Consider the following 20,586-nt stretch of genomic DNA (forward strand, 5'->3'; position numbering starts at 1 on the left):
AGTGAGCTGCAAACCGTGGTTTTTTCCAACTTCAAGCAGCTTCTCGATCGCTTGGAACTGTGTGCTGAGCAGGAAATAATGGTGTGCGCAACGAAATTGTGTCGATTATCCATGCTATGAAAAAGGGTAGATATATCAGCATCGAAGAATATATGGCACTTCATCATAGTATCCTATAATAAATGTTGCAAATCAAGAAAGGTTACGCCTAAAAGTAGGCATACAGTGGTAGAGGACTGTTTGACACAATTGCCAGTTTGGCTGGACGCATGTTTACTTCCTCTGCCACCAAAACCATAGGAAGTAAGGCCGTGAGTGCAAACACCAATGCAGCCTTGAGAGGTGTTGAAAAAGGGGCCCCAAAGCCGTCGACCATGTGGTTGATAAAGTGACCCGCCCCCGAAAACGCAGAATGTCCACTCAACAGTCCAATGGTCAATCAGCAAACCGCAGCAAACCCAGCTGAACAACCTGATGTCCGGTTCTGGCATTGCTACCAGCCACGACTTTGTGCAGCTCTATAAATAAATACATAATGTCCAACATCCTTATAATCACCGAAGGGTTGATCTACGACGAAAGTCTCCAAAAATATAAGGTTCACGAATACGAACCTCAAGCTGGTGCCAACCTGAATAATTCAGGTGAGATCCGAATCAACATCGAAACCCAAGACTTTTTCCTCCATCCTGTAAAAGAACCACGGTAGTGCATATGCTAATGCAGATCTAGTGTCTCTCATTCACAATGGAATCATGTATCTCTTCAAGACTATCAGTTACAATTAATGCAAGCTCTCATGCCAGCTGATCGAACATATCAACGACCCAGTCGTTGACATCACTATGCTGCAGGGCATGTTGATTTATCCCAACAATTTCTCCAAATCCAAGGTCTTAACTAGCTGTGGTACAAAGATTCATCTACCGAAGCCGAGGCCAAAAACACAGGCTTTGGAGCACGTCATGGGTATATTATCACCAAGCCCGCCAATAAAAGGATAGTTTTCATTCACCATACCCCTGAGACACATTTTCGGCTTTGCAGACAATTACAAGATTGTGTATGGATTCAAGCACGAATTGTCACTCGTGCGCGACTCGGACGACAATGCCATCCTGCTGCTGCCGTCAACGACGTGGCGAAAATCAACCTGAGTAAGATCTCTTGGTTTGTTCCTCGCGTCCTTCCTTCCTTCCGATAAAAAAAAACTGCGGTTGTAAAAGACCATCCAAAGCAAGAGTAAAATCGATTGTGGTTTCCAAATACGATAGTGTGATTCTACAAGTGCTACCGAAACCTTACAGTTCCACTGGCGTTTGTCTGCCAAGAGCGGTCGGGAGAAACCGAGATACATCATCGTAGCCTTTCAGACCGGTAAAAGTACGATCGGACTTAAAATGAAGCCGTGTTCGACCACTGCCGGTTGCGAACTATCTACGTCACCCTCAACGCAGAACGCTACCTGGCGGTAGACTTCAATGCCAGTTTCACACAAACCAAGATCGCCAGAGAGTACAACAATGTCGCAGAGTTCTAACTACTTCAACATGGACCGTTTTATCAGCAACTGCAACATTAACCCCTCCGATTTCAACGATCTGTATCTACTGTTTGTCATTGATGTGAGTCACCAGTCCATTTGAATCCGATAGTCAGAAGATGAACGTCGTGTACAAAAAGTAAAAAAATGGATAAAATTCACCTACAAGTAACTCCTCTTTGCCAGCCGCCCTGCCGAAGTCTTTGCGATCGTTGTGATCAACAACTGAGAAGTATGACGGTATCGAAGAGTGGAAGCAAAAGTATGTGACAATGGTGTACCATAAATAAATGGATAACACATGGTTTCAGCAATTGCTAAAATCACCAACCCCAAGCATGGGTTTTCCTTCATCGTTTCTGGAAACGACAGCCAAATTCTTACCCGGTTCAACCTCCACTGCAACTCAAGGAATCAAAGACCTACGAGATGGCATTGGTAAATCTGAAAACCAATAATTCCACCCCTAACATTCATATGTATACAGGTAACCATTCCTTCCGCTACTCTCCCGATGATGGTGCCAGCTGGTTTTCCATCGCACTGAGCACAGGTTTCCTATGACATCGAAGACATCAACAATGAAATCCAGCGACAGCTACGGCTCAACAAACACAAAACGAAGATCATCAGCGATGCCAACCGGGCGACCCTAAAGCAACGCTGACCCTCGCCAAACTCTATCAAGTAGACTTCAAAGTTGTCAATAACATCAGCACCGTCTTGGGATCCAAGTGGCAGATTTACACGTTCGGTATGATCACAAACGGTTATACAGAAGGGGAGCACATTGTAAATATCATCAGAATCAACAGCATTCTGGTGAATGGTGATATCAACCATGAAGTTATGTAAATGGTACACAACAGTCTTCAATCTACAGCTTTTTTTCCCCGCAGACGGTCCTGGTATGAAAATCATTCAAACCCCTAAGCACCTTTTGGTAGTATACTTGCTAGTGAACTTGCGAACCAGCAATCGCATGCAAACATATCTCAACGATCAAGACGGTAGGCTCATCGATCTCAGAGGTGAACATCTCACTATCCGTTTTCATCTTCTTGCGTTTACACAGTGAATCCCAGTGGCAACGGTCTCTACCTCAAATCCCCAAACGCCCGGATTACCTATGGGTATGGACTGTACTTGGAGAGTGGTCAGCAATTCCACGACGGAGCCGTTCTGATCTTATATTTAGATGCTTACAGTCCCTTCAAAAACATTCCCCTCCTCGGTATGCTCCTATAAAATAAATGAACGATTTAGATTATTGGTACCGACAATGTGTGTCCAATCAACTCGATGCAGAAATTTGAAGGTATCAAACTACCTTGAATGCCTATAAACGTCTGGACAAAGCTGTATCTGCAGCACTGGGTGCTTGTTCTGTGGTTAGTTTGGTGTTAACCAGCAGTACCCTGGGTTCAGCTTTGACCGGTACAGGTCTTATAGCCACCCTTCTTCTGGGGTTTCTAGCTTGCTTGAATGCTACCACCGTAATGGATCTCACACTAATTTCTAGGCATGTAACCAAAAAAAAAAAAAAAAGAAACACCACGATACCTTGCGATTGCCCCAGTCCAAAAAGTCCTTGGTTAAGCAATGTATCAGCTCTGCTTTAGCTAATGATGAACAGATCTATGATGCCGAGTTTGGGAAAGTCGTCACCTGCCTCAAAAACTCAATTCAATGGTTTTAGACCCGATTTTCAGGCTTAAACAACATATCCTAACACTTCCAATCATACCGTCCTTAACAAAAATATAAAACCCGTGGTAATCATAGCCGGTGCGCCTGTTTTTTTTCATCCCAAAGCTCACGATTCGCACTGCTCCATCGGTCTCCCTCTTTGCCACGACGGTGGTCAGCTGTTTGTTTAGTCTTTCACATCCCCAAGTGCGGATATTTTTCCCTTTGCAGCACAAGGTTATGATTTTTGCGAACCCACATTTCGTATCAACTTCATGTCAACATCTTTAATGTCTTTGACAATCCAGGGTGAGTACTGACTAACTTCTCGCCATTTGAGAGTTTCCTCAGCAGTATTTTCCAAAATTTCTACCTCTTGTGCCATATTCTCTTTCTGATCAGACATATTTGTAATCTTACAATCCATTGTGTTTATTATCTGTGGATTTTTCTTGGTGTGTTTTCTTTCTTCCACAAAGATACATTTTCCCACGACCCCAACTCCCACTTTTTTCCCTCTTAACCTCGTCAATGAGCGTGCAAGATTTTTGAATTTTTCGGTCCGGTCCCAGCAGAAATTCCCCTCAAAATGTTCACGCATATTTCGATGTTTAAGTCCTTCGTTACTCCGCGGAATAAATTGACTATATACCATTTGTTCCTCTCTTTATAAGCTTCCGAATGTGGTATTAGGTAGATCTGTAATAAAGGGCTGAAGGGTCACAGTATTCCATTCCATTATTCAAAATATCCATTTCATTATCCAAAATTGACTGTTTCTTATTTTTCACACGAATTCTGGCATTTAACTCCCCCGTAACCCCTCAAATGGTCATTGCGGTACATATTGTTTTTTTTTCTAAATTTATTCATCTATTATTTCGACATCATTTAAGTCCGTCGTTACTCCTCTAATATGCGTTGCCAAACATATTGACTATATACCGTTTGTTCCTCTCGTAATAAGCTTTCGAATGAGGTATAAAGTATATCTATAATTAGGGGATAAATGGTCGCAGCATTCCATTCCATTATTCAAAATACCGAATCATTATTCAAAATTTGCTATTTCTTAATTTTCAAGCGTAATTTGCCATTTAGGTCCTCTGTAATCCCTGTAATGGTCATTGCGGCACATAATGTTTATTCTCAGTTTATTCTTTTATTAATAAGCTTTAATTTGGTGTAAAAAAAAATTCTGAATAAGAGGGGACGGGTTGCAGCAGTCCATTCCATTATTAAAAATATCCATTTCATTATTCAAAATTGGCTATTTATCAATGTTCACGCGTAATTCGATCTTTAAGTCCTTCGTTACTCCTCTAATATGCGTTGCGGAACAAATTGACTACATAACTTTTGTTCCTCTTTTAATAAGCTTTCGATTGAGGTATAATATATATCTGTAATTAGGGGTTGAAGGGTCCTGTCAGTCCATTCCATTATTCAAAATACCCATTTCATTATTCAAAATTGGCTATTTCTCAATGTTCAGGTGTATTTCGATATTTAAGTCCGTCGTTACTCCTCTAATATGCGTTGCGGAACATATTGACTATATACCTTTTGTTCCTCTCTGAATAAGCTTTCGATTGAGGTATAATATATATCTGTAATTAGGGGATGAAGGGTCCTGCCAGTCCATTTCATTATTCCAAATATCCATTTCATTATTCAAAATTGCCTATTTCTTAATGTTTATGCGTAATTCGATCTTTAAGTCCTTCGTTACTCCTCTAATATGCGTTGCGGAACAAATTGCCTATATACCTTTTGTCGTTCTCTTGATAAGCCTTAGATTGAGGTATAATATATATCTGTAATTAGGGGCTGAAAGGTCCTGCCAGTCCATTCCATTATTCAAAATATCCATTTCATTATTCAAAATTGACTATTTCTTAATTTTTACGCGTATTTTGCCATTTAGGTCTTCTAATATTCGTTGCGGAACATATTGATTATAAGCATGTTGTACTTCTTGTAATTAGCTTTCGAATGAGGTATAAGGTTTATCTATAATAAGGGGCTAAAGGGTCGCCGCACTCCATTCCATTATTTAAAATATCCATTTCATTATTCAAAATTGGCTATTTCTTAATTTTCACGCGTATTTTGGCATTTAGGTCTTCTAATATTCGTTGCGGAACATATTGACTATAAACATGTTGTTCCTCTTGTAATCAGCTTTCAAAGGAGGTATAAGGTTTATCTATAATTGGGGGCTAAAGGGTCGACGCAGTCCATTCCGTTATTCAAAATATCCATTTCATTATTCAAAATTGGCTATTTCTTAATTTTCACGCGTATTTTGGCGTTTAGGTCTTCTAATATTCGTTGCGGAACATATTGACTATATACATTTTGTTCCTCTTGTAATCAGCTTTCGAATGAGGTATAAGGTTTATCTATAATAGGGGTTAAAGGGTCGCCGCAGTCCATTCCATTATTCAAAATATCCATTTCATTATTCAAAATTGACTTTTTCTTAATTTTCATGCGTATTTTGGCAATCAGGTCTTTTAATATTCGTTGCGGAACATATTGACTATATACATTTTGTTCCTGTTGTTATCAGCTTTCGAATGAGGTATAAGGTTTATCTATTATTAGGGACTGAAAGGTGGCTGCAGTCCATTCCATTATTTAAAATATCCATTTCATTATTCAAAATTGGCTATTTCTTAATTTTCACGCGTATTTTGGCATTTAGGTCTTCTAATATTCGTTGCGGAACATATTGACTATGAGCATGATGTTCCTCTTGTAATCAGCTTTCGAATGAGGTAAAAGGTTTATCTATAATTAGGGGTTAAAGGGTCGCCGCACTCCATTCCATTATTCAAAATATCCATTTCATTATTCAAAATTGACTTTTTTTTAATTTTCACGCGTATTTTGGCAATCAGGTCTTCTAATATTCGTTGCGGAACATATTGACTATATACATTTTGTTCCTCTTGTAATCAGCTTTCGAATGAGGTATAAGATTTATCTATAATTAGGGGTTAAAGGGTCGCCGCAGTTCATTCCATTATTCAAATATCCATTTCATTATTCAAAATTGGCTATCTCTTAATTTTCACGCGTATTTCGACATTTAGGTCTTCTAATATTCGGTGCGGAACATATTGACTATATACATTTTGTTTGTCTTGTAATCAGCTTTCGAATGAGTTATAAGGTTTATCTATAATAGGGGCTAAAGGGTCGCCGCAGTCCATTCCATTATTCAAAATATCCATTTCATTATTCAAAATTGACTTTTACTTAATTTTTACGCGTATTTTGGTAATTAGGTCTTCTAATATTCGTTGTGGAACATATTGACTATATACATTTTGTTCCTCTTGTAATCAGCTTTCGAATGAGGTATAAGATGTATCAATAATGAGGGGCTAAAGGGTCGCCACGGTCCATTCTATTATTCAAAATATCCATTTCATTATTCAAAATTGACTTTTTCTTAATTTTCACGCGTATTTTGGCAATAAGGTCTTCTAATATTCGTTGCGGAACATATTGACTATATACATTTTGTTCCTCTTGTAATCAACTTTCGAATGAAGTATAAGATTTCTCTATAATGAGGGGCTAAAGGGTCGCCGCACTCCATTCCATTATTCAAAATATCCATTTCATTATTCAAAATTGGCTATTTCTTAATTTTCACGCGTATTTCGGAATTTAGGTCTTCTTATATTCGTTGCGGAACATATTGACTATATACATTGTGTTCGTCTTGTAATCAGCTTTCGGATGAGGTATAAGGTTTATCTATAATGGGGGCTAAAGGGTCGCTGCAGTCCATTCCATTATTTAAAATATCCATTTCATTATTCAAAATTGACTTTTTCTTAATTTTCACGCGTATTTTGGCAATTAGGTCTTCTAAAATTCTGTGCGGAACATATTGACTATATACATTTTGTTCCTCTTGTAATCAGCTTTCGAATGAGGTATAAGATTTATCTATAATTAGGGGTTAAAGGGTCGCCGCAGTTCATTCCATTATTCAAAATATCCATTTCATTATTCAAAATTGGCTATCTCTTAATTTTCACGCGTATTTCGGCATTTAGGTCTTCTAATATTCGTTGCGGAACATATTGACTATATACATTTTGTTCGTCTTGTAATCAGCTTTCGAATAGGGTATAAGGTTTATCTATAATAGGGGCTAAAGGGTCGCCGCAGTCCATTCCATTATTCAAAATATCCATTTCATTATTCAAAATTGGCTATTTCTTGATTTTCACGCGTATTTTGGCAATTAGGTCTTCTAATATTCGTTGCGGAACATATTGACTATATACATTTTGTTCCTCTTGTAATCAGCTTTCGAATGAGGTAGAAGATTTATCAATAATGAGGGGCTAAAGGGTCACTGCAGTCCATTCCATTATTCAAAATATCCATTTCATTATTCAAAGTTGAATTTTTCTTAATTTTCACGCGTATTTTGGCAATTAGGTCTTCTAATATTCGTTGCAGAACATATTGACTATATACATTTTGTTCCTCTTGTAATCAGCTTTCAAATGAAGTATAAGATTTATCTATAATTAGGGGCTAAAGGGTCGCCGCAGTCCATTCCATTATTCAAAATTGTCTATTTCTTAATTTTCACGCGTATTGTGGGAATTAGGTCTTCTAATATTCGTTGCAGAACATATTGACTATATACATTTTGTTGCTCTGGTAATCAGCTTTTGAATGAGGTATAAGGTTTATCTATAATTAGGGGCTAAAGGGTCGCAGCAGTCCATTCCATTATTCAAAATATCCATTTCATTATTCAAATGTGACTTTTTCTTAATTTTCTCGCGTATTTTGGCAATTAGGTCTTCTAATATTCGTTGCGGAACATATTGACTATATACCTTTTGTTCCTCTTGTAATCAGCTTTCGAATGAGGTATAAGATTTATCTATAATTAGGGGATAAAGGGTCGCCGCAGTCCATTCCATTATTCAAAATATCCATTTCATTATTCAAAATTGGCTATTTCCTAATTTTCACGCGTATTTCGGAATTTAGGTCTTCTTATATTCGTTGCGGAACATATTGACTATATACATTGTGTTCGTCTTGTAATCAGCTTTCGGATGAGGTATAAGGTTTATCTATAATGGGGGCTAAAGGGTCGCTGCAGTCCATTCCATTATTCAAAATATCCATTTCATTATTCAAAATTGGCTATGTCTTAATTTTCACGCGTATTTCGGCATTTAGGTCTTCTAATATTCGTTGCGGAACATATTGACTAAATACATGTTGTTCCTCTTGTAATCAGCTTTCGAATGAGGTATAAGGTTTATCTATAATAGGGCTAAAGGGTCGCCGCAGTCCATTCCATTATTCAAAATATCCATTTCATTATTCAAAATTGACTTTTTCTTAATTTTCACGCGTATTTTGGCAATTAGGTCTTCTAATATTCGTTGCGGAACATATTGACTATATACATTTTGTTCCTCTTGTAATCAGCTTTCGAATGAGGTATCAGGTTTATCTATAATTAGGGGCTAAAGGGTCGCCGCAGTCCATTCTATTATTCAAAATATCTATTTCATTATTCAAAATTGGCTATTTCTTGATTTTCACGCGTATTTTGGCATTTAGGTCTTCTAATATTCGTTGCGGAACATATTGACTATATACATTTCGTTCCTCTTGTAATCAGCTTTCGAATGAGGTATAAGGTTTATCTATAATTAGGGGCTAAAGGGTCGCCGCAGTTCATTCCATTATTCAAAATATCCATTTCATTATTCAAAATTGGCTATTTCTTTTTTTTTCACGCGTATTTTGGTATTTAGGTCTTCTAATATTCGTTGCGGAACCTTTAATAGCTGACTATGCGGTATGGGCTTTGCTCATTGTTGAAAGCTGTACGGTGAGCTATAGTTGTTAATGTCTGTGTCATTGTGGTCTTTCTGGATATTTGTCTCATTGGCAATCATACCACATCTTCTTTTTTATATTTCCTCATTTTTATGCATATTGTGGCTTTTAGGTTATCCGTAAACCGTGTTATGGTCATTTCGAATCAAAATATAGCTATAGTGTCACAGTCAATTTTTTTTATATTTTTTTCACTATTCACCGCTTCAATTTGAATAATGAAACATAAACCATTTCATTATTCATTATTCATTTTTCAATATTGAATAGTGAATAGTGAACTATTTCATTATTCATTATTGAATAATGAATAATGAACTATGAATAATGGACGTACTTCAGCGCGGTCATTCTGGAATAAAAACCATAGTTACACAACAGCCCATGTGGATTTTGATTTTTACACCTGCCCACAGTTGGCGCCCCACCCGTGCCTATTCTAGCTATATTCTCTTTTTTTTGTACGAATATTGATTACAAATGCTTAATTATTATCTGCTTTTGATAATTGATTGTACTCGCAAGTATTTCGATTCAACAAAGAAATTGCATTCTACTCTTACGGGTGAGCAGTGTGGACAAGCTAGAAATTTTGCCCACTCGGTGTCCTCTCCCACTCGGGCGGGTTGACAAAAAAAATCCACCTGAGCTGTAGTATATATGACAGAGATTTTATTTTCTTAATTCAACAAAATACTTTGATAAAACAATGCAGTGCTGTGGAAATAAAATTCAAAACAGGATATCCATTAGTTTAAGAGTTTAAATCCATTATTGTGGCATGATTTCATTTTAACAGTTATTCAAATTTGAACTGAAACGGTCATATCAAGAAAGTAAGAAATAAAGAATCAGTGTAGCTCTGATGTTTGGCAGAGCCCATTTTGTTTTATTATTCCGACGATAATTTCCCCAAAAAATATAGAATTTCCTTCTTTTGGTCACAAAAATTGAAAAAAAAATCAGAAAGAAAATTCTGTCTTTGATAAAATGCTTGAAACTTTAAGTTAAACCGGAAACAAGCTGTAATTTGACCGCATTTTCCGTATAACCTGCTCTGTATTCGTCTTTTTAGAATCCTAAGGACTATAGATAATCTCATTGTTCGTACACCAAAATGAAAATATTGTTACGCCATTGGATGGATTTCCATTGTTTAGAACATTCTAAACCAATCACAACGTTTTGGTGTAAGCTTTTACAAATATTACCCAGAATGCATTAGATTCTTAATCGTCGAATTGCCCAATGTTAAATAGATAATACTTACAAGCAGAATGGTCCGAAATACGCATGCAATTCACAGAAACGTTTTTATATATTTATCTGTTACATTTAAAAAAAGAAGAATTTTCATATATACTCACACTTTGTATATCATATCTTAAAACTGTCTTCATAAAAGTTGGAATACTTGTAACTAACGCATATAATACCCAATTAACACAAAAGCGACCTGCAAGGATTGCAAGAAATGGAGGATTTTTCGCTATCTGACACCATGGAACAACAGCTGTCTGAAATGAAAAACACAATTATGTTATCAAAACGTCTTATTTTTAGAAATAGCTTTATTCTTAGAACAATTCATTCTGACTAAGGGGTTTTCAAGATTTGATGACAAAAAAGACAATAACGCTTTTAAAACCCTATAAAGATAAGAAAAGAAACATTCAATACTTATAATTACAGTTTTGAGCTAGGATCATGAAAACACGATTTTTAAATTATTGAAATACGGATTTTTTGTGTTGTTACAAAATGATAGAAATTATTATAAATTAAGGAATGTATCTCCCTCATGCAAAGCTCTGATTCCTTTCACGGATTTGGCTATACTTTTTGGACCTTTTGGATTATAGCTCTTCATCTTTTATATAAGCTTTGGATTTCAAATATTTTGGCCACGAGCATCACTGAAGAGACATGTATTGTCGAAATGCGCATCTGGTGCAAGAAAATTGGTACCGTTCATTTTATTATTGGGGGACCTCGTGTCATCATGAATTATAAATTTCATAGTGTAATGAATTTGATTAAGGGATAACGCGATATTGCAGCTAGCCAATCAGAATAACGTATTATAATGAAGCATACATCTGATGTAATTATTGTACGATACCATAAACAGCAAAACGTACAAGCCGGGATAACAAAACAATCAACAGTCTACACAACTCTATAGAAAAAACGAAAGATTGAACAATACCATTCCCAAATCCCACCAATATTTGTGGAAGAACTCCATGCTCAGTAAACAACAGTCATTTTCCCATGTATGTCATTCCATGGTAAAAGCCGATGATCAAGTGTTTTTAGAGATAGCCATCAACAGAGAAGGAGAAATAATAACGAAGTTGTTGCCACCATAAAATGTAACATATAATATCGTCAACAGCTATAAAAATTCAATTACAGTCAACCAAGTCATGATGAAATGAAAACATCACGTACTTAATTCGCCTTTTCAGAATGTAAAGGACTATCGATAATTTTATTTTTCGTACCCCAAAATGAAAATAATGTCACGACATAGGTTGAATTTCCATTGTTTTTGGACATTTTCAACCAATAACGACGTTTTGGTGTACATTTTTGAAAATATTACCCAGAATACATTAGATTATGAAACGGCTAATTAACCATAATCAGGAACGATCAAAGCTAAATGTATGATAGTGTCCGCAAAACTTTGAAAACATCAGGTTTGCCATTAAAATTAAAAATTATAATACCTTTTGTGTAAGGAACAACACTCTTTTAAAAACACGTAAAACTTGGATTGCAAATACGATTTGGATGTGTGCTTGTTTGTCTAGACTGCAATCTTTGTGTGATCTATTTCATTTATGTCTGATCTTTATACATAAAATGTAATTATTGTAAACTTATAATAACAAGGCGGACGACACAACTTATTAATTTAAAATATGCAATTGGAACGTGGTGATCCCTTAACGTCTTCAGTAAAAAAAGGAAGGATGTCCAAACAAAAAAGCCTCAATCCAAGTAAGCAGTTCTTATATATGTATTAAGCTTAATAGATTTAAGATAATGTTGAAGGTTCAAGACGGATAAAGCGTTGAAAAACCGACAAAGCCATTGCACAAAGTAAAAACCCTACGCAAAATAAAGTAAAATCACAGAAATACTGAACTCCGATGAAAATTCAAAACGGAAAGTCCCTTATCAAATGGCAAAATCAAATGATAAAACAGTGATAAACAAAAAAGTTTGGAAATGAACAAATAAGGACAAATACAAATATTACTCGTTTGGTTGTGTCAAATTGTATGTTTGATTTGATATAATTTAGTTCTTCTTTTGAAATCCATTGATTTATGTCTGGTGTATCTCGTACACACAAAAACCATGCTATAGCCCATACGACTGTAAATCCACCTGAAATGATACATAAAATGTGTTGTCAAAATTGTGCCTCCCTTATATGAGTGACACGACGGGTGCCACATGGGGATCTCTGCTTACCTTTCCGTAGCACCTGAGATCTGCCGCAGTTATTGATGGGATACGTGTTCCTCAGTCTTTAGTTTTCTATGTTGTTTCTTGTGTACTGTTATTTGTCCGTTTGTCCTTTTATTTTTTAGCCTTGGCGTTGTCTGTTTATTTTCAATCTATGAGTTTCACTGCCCCACTGGTGTCTTTTGCCCCTCTTTTACGTCTCCATTATCCATTTCTCGCACCAAAAGATATTTCTCACGTAAAATGATATTGAATTATGTCCTTGCTTATTCGTTAGGTTATTGATGACTTTCAAAGGTTAAAAAACGATGTTTATTTCCTCCATGGCAACGCCAATCTATATCGATGTATATATGTATTTATTCAAAATTGTGTTCACCTGCTTATAACACGCGTGCAGACGAATTATAAATACTGATATAAGGAGAAACACTGTCGGTAGCCCGTGGTTTTTGCTTTTGCATGCTATGACTATGCTAAGAATTTTGCGCCTATTCGGTTTTATATTCATTTTAATGTTGTGCCGTGTTTGATACATTGAAAAATGTCTTGATTTTTGTTTTATTAACAATAGGTCAGAGTGTTTTGGTGCGAAATGATTATATTGGTCTTCAAATTAAACATCACTAAATGTGATTTGAATAACAAAATAGTGCAAAATTTAAACATAGAATACTTATTCATAAATACTTACCAGTCAAGTAAAAAATTGATCCCCAGCCATTGTCAAAGCCATACTTACAAAGGTAACCAGATGTTATAAATGATATACCAATACCAAATGGCACTCCTGGAAACAGAATTGTTCATTATTTAAAGGCTTGAAATCAGAATTCCTATTCTCAACTCTTTCCAATAAATATTCGTACGAAAATCATATACGCATAGCCAAATAAATTAATATCAAAATATAAGACACATTTCGAAAATGTATAAAAGTTATAAAAACTTATCAACGATACTATAGTCAAAAGTGATCTACCACTCAAACGTTCTACTTTGGACATGTAATTCATATAAAAGCTCATTTTAAAAAATCCACCAAATTTGTATTTTATGTCCGATTTTGTGAATTTTTTATTTTTAAACTCAGTTGATTAAATTCAGTTGTTATGGTTATATGAAATATTTTTATTACAATTGTTTCATTGAGAAATTATCATCAATTCATAATATTGAATTTAATTATTGTTTGTATATGCTATACTATATGTAAATTATTCGTGCAGAAATAAAGAATTGTCCTTAGACAAAAAAATCTTTTAAAATCTAGAACATAAAAAATAATGACAAACATAATTGTTCTGCTGATTACGTAACACCAGGTACCATTGGTAGCAGCATAACTATAAAAGACAGCAATACAAATAAACAATAGTTTTAACATCGTGGATGTAATAGGCCAAAAAGTATAAGAGTGAGTGTGGTAGGAATATGAATATCCGTTGGGTATTTACAACTAAAAGGTGTGATGTGTACCCCCAAAAACACTTCAATAAAAGTATACTTGAATATGTACAAAGCAAAACTTTTGTTAATCTCGGGGGAGACGTTGTATTTAGCATCCAAGCACACGACATACCGTGGCCAAGTGGACACGTGTGCAGGCGTGGACCGATATGTCCACGCAATGCATACGTCCACCGTGGGCGCGTGGAAATGACAAAGTTCACATGGACTGTAGTGTACTTTCCTTACCTAAGTATGCGATTGACGTCAGTTTGCTCTTTTCCAGAAGAGGTGCCCATCGACCAATAATTGAGTTTCCTGAAGGGAGAACAAGTCCCTGCGAATGAAATGAATTAAATGTACTTATTCAAACAATGAAGACGAAATATTGAATGCAATTAAAATGATATGTAAAATTAACATAACAAATATCATATTAAAAAAAGATAAATAGAGGAAACAGAAGTTGATCAAACTCCATATCCCCATTACAAAAATCTTCGCAAAGAAAGTGGAATCCAGCATTAATATTCTTTGTCAACCGTCCTTTTATTTCTAGTACACTTTTGCTGTGTTAACTTTCAAAAAAATGTTTTCATGATGATACAACCTTTAAAAAAATGAAATCTGCCCCTCTAAATGGAGTCTGCATCAAAATATGTTTGTTACGTTCAAACATAGTAATACATTACCCTTCAATTTATGTATGTACTCACTGAAGAAAGTCCCAAGATAACACGTACTACAAAAACTGCATTCACAGATGTTCTGGCACAAAATGGTGTCACAAGTGAGCAAGTACCAGCTATGATCAAAGCCACACCAAAAACTCGTCTTCCACCATATGTATCTGACAACCAACCTCCAATAATTTGGGTGCAAATAAACCCATAGAAAAAGGAGGAAAGTAATTTTGCTTGAGTCGATTTGTCCCAATCAAATTCTGCATTCTGAAAAAGGTAGAAGAGTTTCAGCCAATGACATACAGTTACATACTACCACTGCTTAAAACGTGTTGTCTTTAAGAAAACAAAAATATTAACTGTAAAACGTAAATACAATTAATGGATCATACTGGACAATTTGGTTGATAAAACTTGGATAAATAAGAACAGTTTTGGCCAACTAAATACTACTACTGCATTGTACTGGTCAAAACCTGTCATTTAAAAACAAAATAATGGATAATACGTGTACAAAAAAATAGCACAAAAACAATCTGCCAAGCATTTTACTTGTGTATAAGCCATGTACAAATAAAATTCACACTTCGAGACAATGTATGGTTATTATATATATATGTGCAATAAAAATTGCATATGTTTAAATATATATTTTCAGAAAATGACAAATATGTGTACAATCACACGCTATATAGCAATAAAGTTAATATTTACCTCAATAGAGATTTGTCTATCCATATGGTTCGTGCAGTGATCAGGGAAACTCCTGTTAAAACGAATTTCCGATGAAATGTTACCAGTTTTCACCATACATACGAGGGCAACGCTTAGGTTGAAACATAAAGCATTTTGTAACGTGATGCCGACAAAAACAAAATACGAAAGTATCCAACGTTGAGAGCAGATACATGGGATATCTAAAAAAAGCAAAAAAAGCAATATGATTGATTCATTGACTGATTAGTGATTAATTCTACTTTCAGCACTACTGGCTAGTTCATGGCGGTCAGATTTTATTGATGGAGGAAACCGGAATGTCTTGAGAAAACCACGGATCAGAGAAAACCAAACACAAATATAGGAATATGATTATTGTTTGATATTTAAACATGTTTTATCTCCTACCACTTTTTATACATGTTTCATCAGACCAGAACTGCTTAATCTATATTTTAATGACTTTTTTGAAATAATGTCCCACTAATGCAAGACGTCGAAACTTTCGATATAATATATATTTACCGCAGTATCGGATAATGCATATTTATTTCATATCGGTTGAGAATAAGCTTCTCTTATTGGATAAAAAGGGACCACATGACATTCATTATTCTTCAGTAATAAATTCCATCGGTCATTAACAGAACGAAACGGACCAGAAAACCGGTCGTTAACGGATTTTCACATGATAATGACCGATGGGGCGTGGTTTCTGTCTGTTAATGACCGTTGGGACGTGGTTTCCATCTGTTAATGACCGCTGGGGCGTGGTTTCTCTGTTAATGACCGGTGGGGCGTTGATTCTCTGTTTAGAGAAATGTCCCTTCAATAAAACATTTTCCTGTTTTCAATATTATATTTAAGTTGTTGAATTGTTTACCATATGTTTTGGTAAATTATAAAATTATAGAGAACTTGATTTAGTATTCATATACTGAAAAATTGCATTAAAATGAATGGCATTATTGCTACGACTGGTTTTAACTCTTTGCCATAGAAATCGTACAACTACTCGAGTTTGCTTTGGACATTTTGAATCTATGAGAATTTTCTGAAACATGGTTCCTCAATGAAATAAACATAATAGTTTTTTAATAACTGGTCATTATCGTAATATATGGACTGCCCGTAGGATAGTGGTATTGACTGTGACAGCGATAATGACCTCGCCTTCGGCTCAGTCATTATCACTATCTTAGTCAATACCACTGTCCTGTGGGCAGTCCATATAAAACGATAATGACCAGTTATTCAAGAACTATTATATAAATAATGTTCAATTGTTGCAAGATAAAAATTGTTTATATCACGTTTAAAGACTATACTAAATATATAGACCAATAAACAAATGTCACATAAATAGGAGGTTTATACCTCGGGCATAGATTACCTTAGCTGTATTTGGCAAAACTTTAAGGAATGTTGGTCCTCAATGCTCTTCAACTTCGTACTTAATTTGGCCTTTTTAACTTTTTTGGATTCGAGCGTCACTGATGAGTCTTTTGTAGACGAAACGCGCGTCTGGCGTATATACTAAATTTAGTCCTGGTATCTATGCTAAGTTTTTTTATTTAGCTAGCAAAAAAAAGCAAGTTTAATCCACTACTTTCTTCAGAAAATACCACTACCAAGTCATAAATATGACAGTTGTTTAAATTTCAATTCGTTATGTTGGTTTATATACTAGTAGTTGAGAGTTTATTTTTTTCAGGTGTTATGGGCTTCCCCCTATTAAGATTTTACTCTCGTGTTCGTAATCTTTGAAAATATGTTTTACCAGACAAAAACTCTGAAAAAAATACCAATACTATGTTCTGATTGATTGATTTATTTTGTTTAATGTCATTTTAAATTCTATTTGCTATATCTTGACGTAGTAATATCGTGTGTTGTACTAGTTATTGCAATCGGCAATACTCGGGTGAATCCACTACTATCCGTCTATTCTTAAGATGAAGGTACGGAATCGTCCGAGTTGTGACGAATAGTGGTTATTGATAACAATGCTATAATGCATTAACTGAATGTCTGTGGGCTTTTTTTCCCCAAATCTTCAGTAAGAAGTTGTATTTAAAATATGTATCATATAATGAACTCAAAAAGGTTCATTTCAAACACATTATTTTGTAATAACAAATATCCTAAAGTCGTTTCATCAGAAAAATAAAAATGAAAATATCTGTTCGAAAATGTGTTGAAAAAATCGACCCAGACGTTGATGATTCTCTTCTAAACTAGATAAATTTTCATATGGAATAAAATTACAATGACGTAGTCACAAAGTAAAATCCAATAATAAGATTTTACGGAATTTTCAAGGTGGAAATCAAGTAATCAAAAGAGCTTTAGTACTTACCTTACAGGATTAATAACCTTTCTTGATTTTAATCATCGTTTATAGGAGGAAGACAAAAATATTTGTAAATGAGGTCCACGTTTGAGTTTACCGGAGATGAATTCAAAAATCGTTTAATTAAACCAGGTTAAACCCACCATTTTTTTTTTATTAAAATGTCCTGTATCAAGTCAGGAAATTGGCAGTTGTTATTTTATAGTTCGTTTCTGTGTTGCATTGTCGTTTTTTGTTTTTTTGTTGCACTGCAGTGTTTCTGTTGTTTCGTTTTTTAATATTTACAGGATTAATAACCTTTCTTAATTTTAATCATCGTTTATATGAGGAAGAAAAAAAATATTTGTAAATGAGGTCCACGTTTGAGTTTACCGGAGATGGATTTTGACAATCGTTTAAATAAATCAGGTTAAACCCACCATTATTCCTGTATCAAGTCAGGAAAATGGTAGTTGTTATTTTATAGTTCGTTTCTGTGTTGCATTGTCGTTTTTTGTTTATTTGTTGCACTGCAGTGTTTCTGTTGTTTCGTTGTTTTCCTCTTATAGTTGATGTGTTTACCTCAGTTTTAGTTTTTAACCCAGATTTGTTTTCTCTCAATCGATTTATGACTTTCGAACAGCGGTATACTACTGTTGCCTTTATTTAATGCCTTAATTATTCAATTTTGTTACATGCTGGTCGTTCATATACTGTGGTTCCAGCATTAATGATGAAGGTATATCTAGATAATGCTTAAAACCCATCAAACTTAAAAAGTCCTTATTTTCATTTGTTAAATGTTTCAGGAAGCAAGATAGATTTAAAAAAAAAGTTCATTACTTAAAGTTAGTTTTGTATATCCAATATTTGCAAGATTTTGTTATTTCGATACAAAACAATATAATTCGAAAATGTTTTTAAAATTATGAAGGTATCAGAGACCCCTTATTTTGACATCCATTCTCGATGTTTTGTTATATGTTTGTAAAACAGAGTCAGTCAGACTTCAGTATTTATACTTTTGATTTAAAGGATACATGTTTGCAGCAGGACTTCAAAGTTCTTGAATTTAGTTCAAAACTTTTTAAATTGTCAAAATGGGCATATTATTTACAGATTACATCTTATAGATATGAGTATTGTAAAGGTTTTATCAAAATATATTTTAGCCACAAAATGTCTTTTACAAAGTTGTTATTGTGTGTAAAATATCTTTTTTTGCAGACCTTGAATCATAGATGTAGTCTCCCATAAACTGTATGTTAAAATTACTTTTTTGTTTCGACATTACAGCGACACTTTTCTGCACTAAATTTTCAACGTTCATTTGTAATTTAGAAACAAAAAAAAACATTATTTGTAATGTTTGACCGAGGGCTTCGCGCTAACAAACACATTACATGCTGTGTGTGCCTTTCCTAATCATCAGTTTGTTATCCATTGGTTGTCGTTGGTTCATGTCTATATATGTTGTATTTCTTTTGTATGGTGTGTTCTAAATCGGGCCGTTAGTTTTCTTGTTTGAATTGTTCCACATTTTGTATAGCTGATTATGTGGTTATGCAGATTTTTTTTTATTGTTGAAGGCCTTATAATGACATTTATTTGCTTACATCCACGTCATTTTGAGTCAATTGAATATTTGTCTCATTTGACATGTTTGGGTCAATATCCCTAATGCGCCTCGAAATGAGGAACTCAAAAGTTGTGTGTAAACAAAAAATCTCTGTGTAGAGATATTGGACATGTTTTTAAATTTTTTTTATAAATGACTAAAATTTACCATTTGTGGTGATTAGGAAAGTAGAGGAACAGAATAAATGTGCAAAAACTATTGAGCTTTAAAATGTGTCCAAAGTATTAAATTTTCAAAGAACTTATTGTGTTAAAAAAAAGATTTTGTACCACGAGGAGCCTCATCACAAAAGGGAATGCTTATTTACGGGAAAAGTAATCTAAATTCGTACCCGGAAAATTTAACTACATATGTGAACATGTCACAGCTTCGAAACGAGCTATCATACATATCCAAGTTTACGATATCGATTGAGCTACATAAAAAAGGTTTCATTACCGCCTATGGAAAAACAATTAAAGATATTGACTCATTTGCAGGCAAATCACATCTAATTATTTTCATCTTGGTGGTTTTTTTAAGAAGAAAGAAAATAACGTGTATAGTGTGACTCTTCATACGAAACACGTTGTTGCCAGTGCGATATTAGAATTGGAATACTTAAATTTTATTTTGTGAGCATGTTTGATTCTTTTGTCGGCTGAACATTTCTATACGGGTAATCTGAGTTTGCAAAGTGCATACTCAAAATTCTGCCAAAAAATGCACGATAATTAAAAAATAAGAGAATTTTTAGATTACATTTTAGCTTGAACATTGCTGTTACAGATGTTTGTTATTTTGTTATGTTATTTTTTTATAGATCCTCTGGAAATGATATTTATTCAATAAAAAGTAAAAATACTGATTTCCGAGGAAAATTCAAAACGTAAAGTCCCTAATCAAATGGGAAAATCAAATGATAAAAGACATCAAACGAATGGATAACAGCTGTCATATTCCCAACTAGGCACAGGCGTTTTCAAATGTAGAAAATGGTAGATTGAACCTGGTTTTATAGTGCTTAATTTCTCACTTGTATGACAGCCGCATCAAATTCCATTATATTTACAAAGATGCGTGAACAAAACAGACGTAATAGGTAAAATTGTCAAAGGTTACAGCTGTCATCACTGTGTCACAGTCTCAATTAGAACAAAAACAAACA

The 20,586-nt window shown here is 34.6% G+C and overlaps 1 protein-coding gene across 1 annotated transcript in view; it reads right to left on the reverse strand.

The window, feature by feature from the left end:
- LOC139500173 (sialin-like) overlaps nt 1-15,489 on the reverse strand; it is a 31,085-nt gene extending 15,596 nt beyond the window's left edge. The window contains exons 1-6 of the mRNA XM_071288912.1: nt 15,466-15,489; nt 14,785-15,018; nt 14,318-14,405; nt 13,314-13,409; nt 12,408-12,538; nt 10,504-10,653 (exon numbers count right to left, since the gene is read on the reverse strand). Coding sequence (XP_071145013.1) covers nt 10,504-10,653; nt 12,408-12,538; nt 13,314-13,409; nt 14,318-14,405; nt 14,785-15,018; nt 15,466-15,489 — 723 coding nt within the window. The remainder of the gene's footprint in view (nt 1-10,503; nt 10,654-12,407; nt 12,539-13,313; nt 13,410-14,317; nt 14,406-14,784; nt 15,019-15,465) is intronic.
- Between the last annotated feature and the right edge of the window lie 5,097 nt (nt 15,490-20,586).

Source organism: Mytilus edulis, chromosome 13, assembly GCF_963676685.1.
Source record: "Mytilus edulis chromosome 13, xbMytEdul2.2, whole genome shotgun sequence".
Classification (NCBI taxonomy): domain Eukaryota; kingdom Metazoa; phylum Mollusca; class Bivalvia; order Mytilida; family Mytilidae; genus Mytilus; species Mytilus edulis.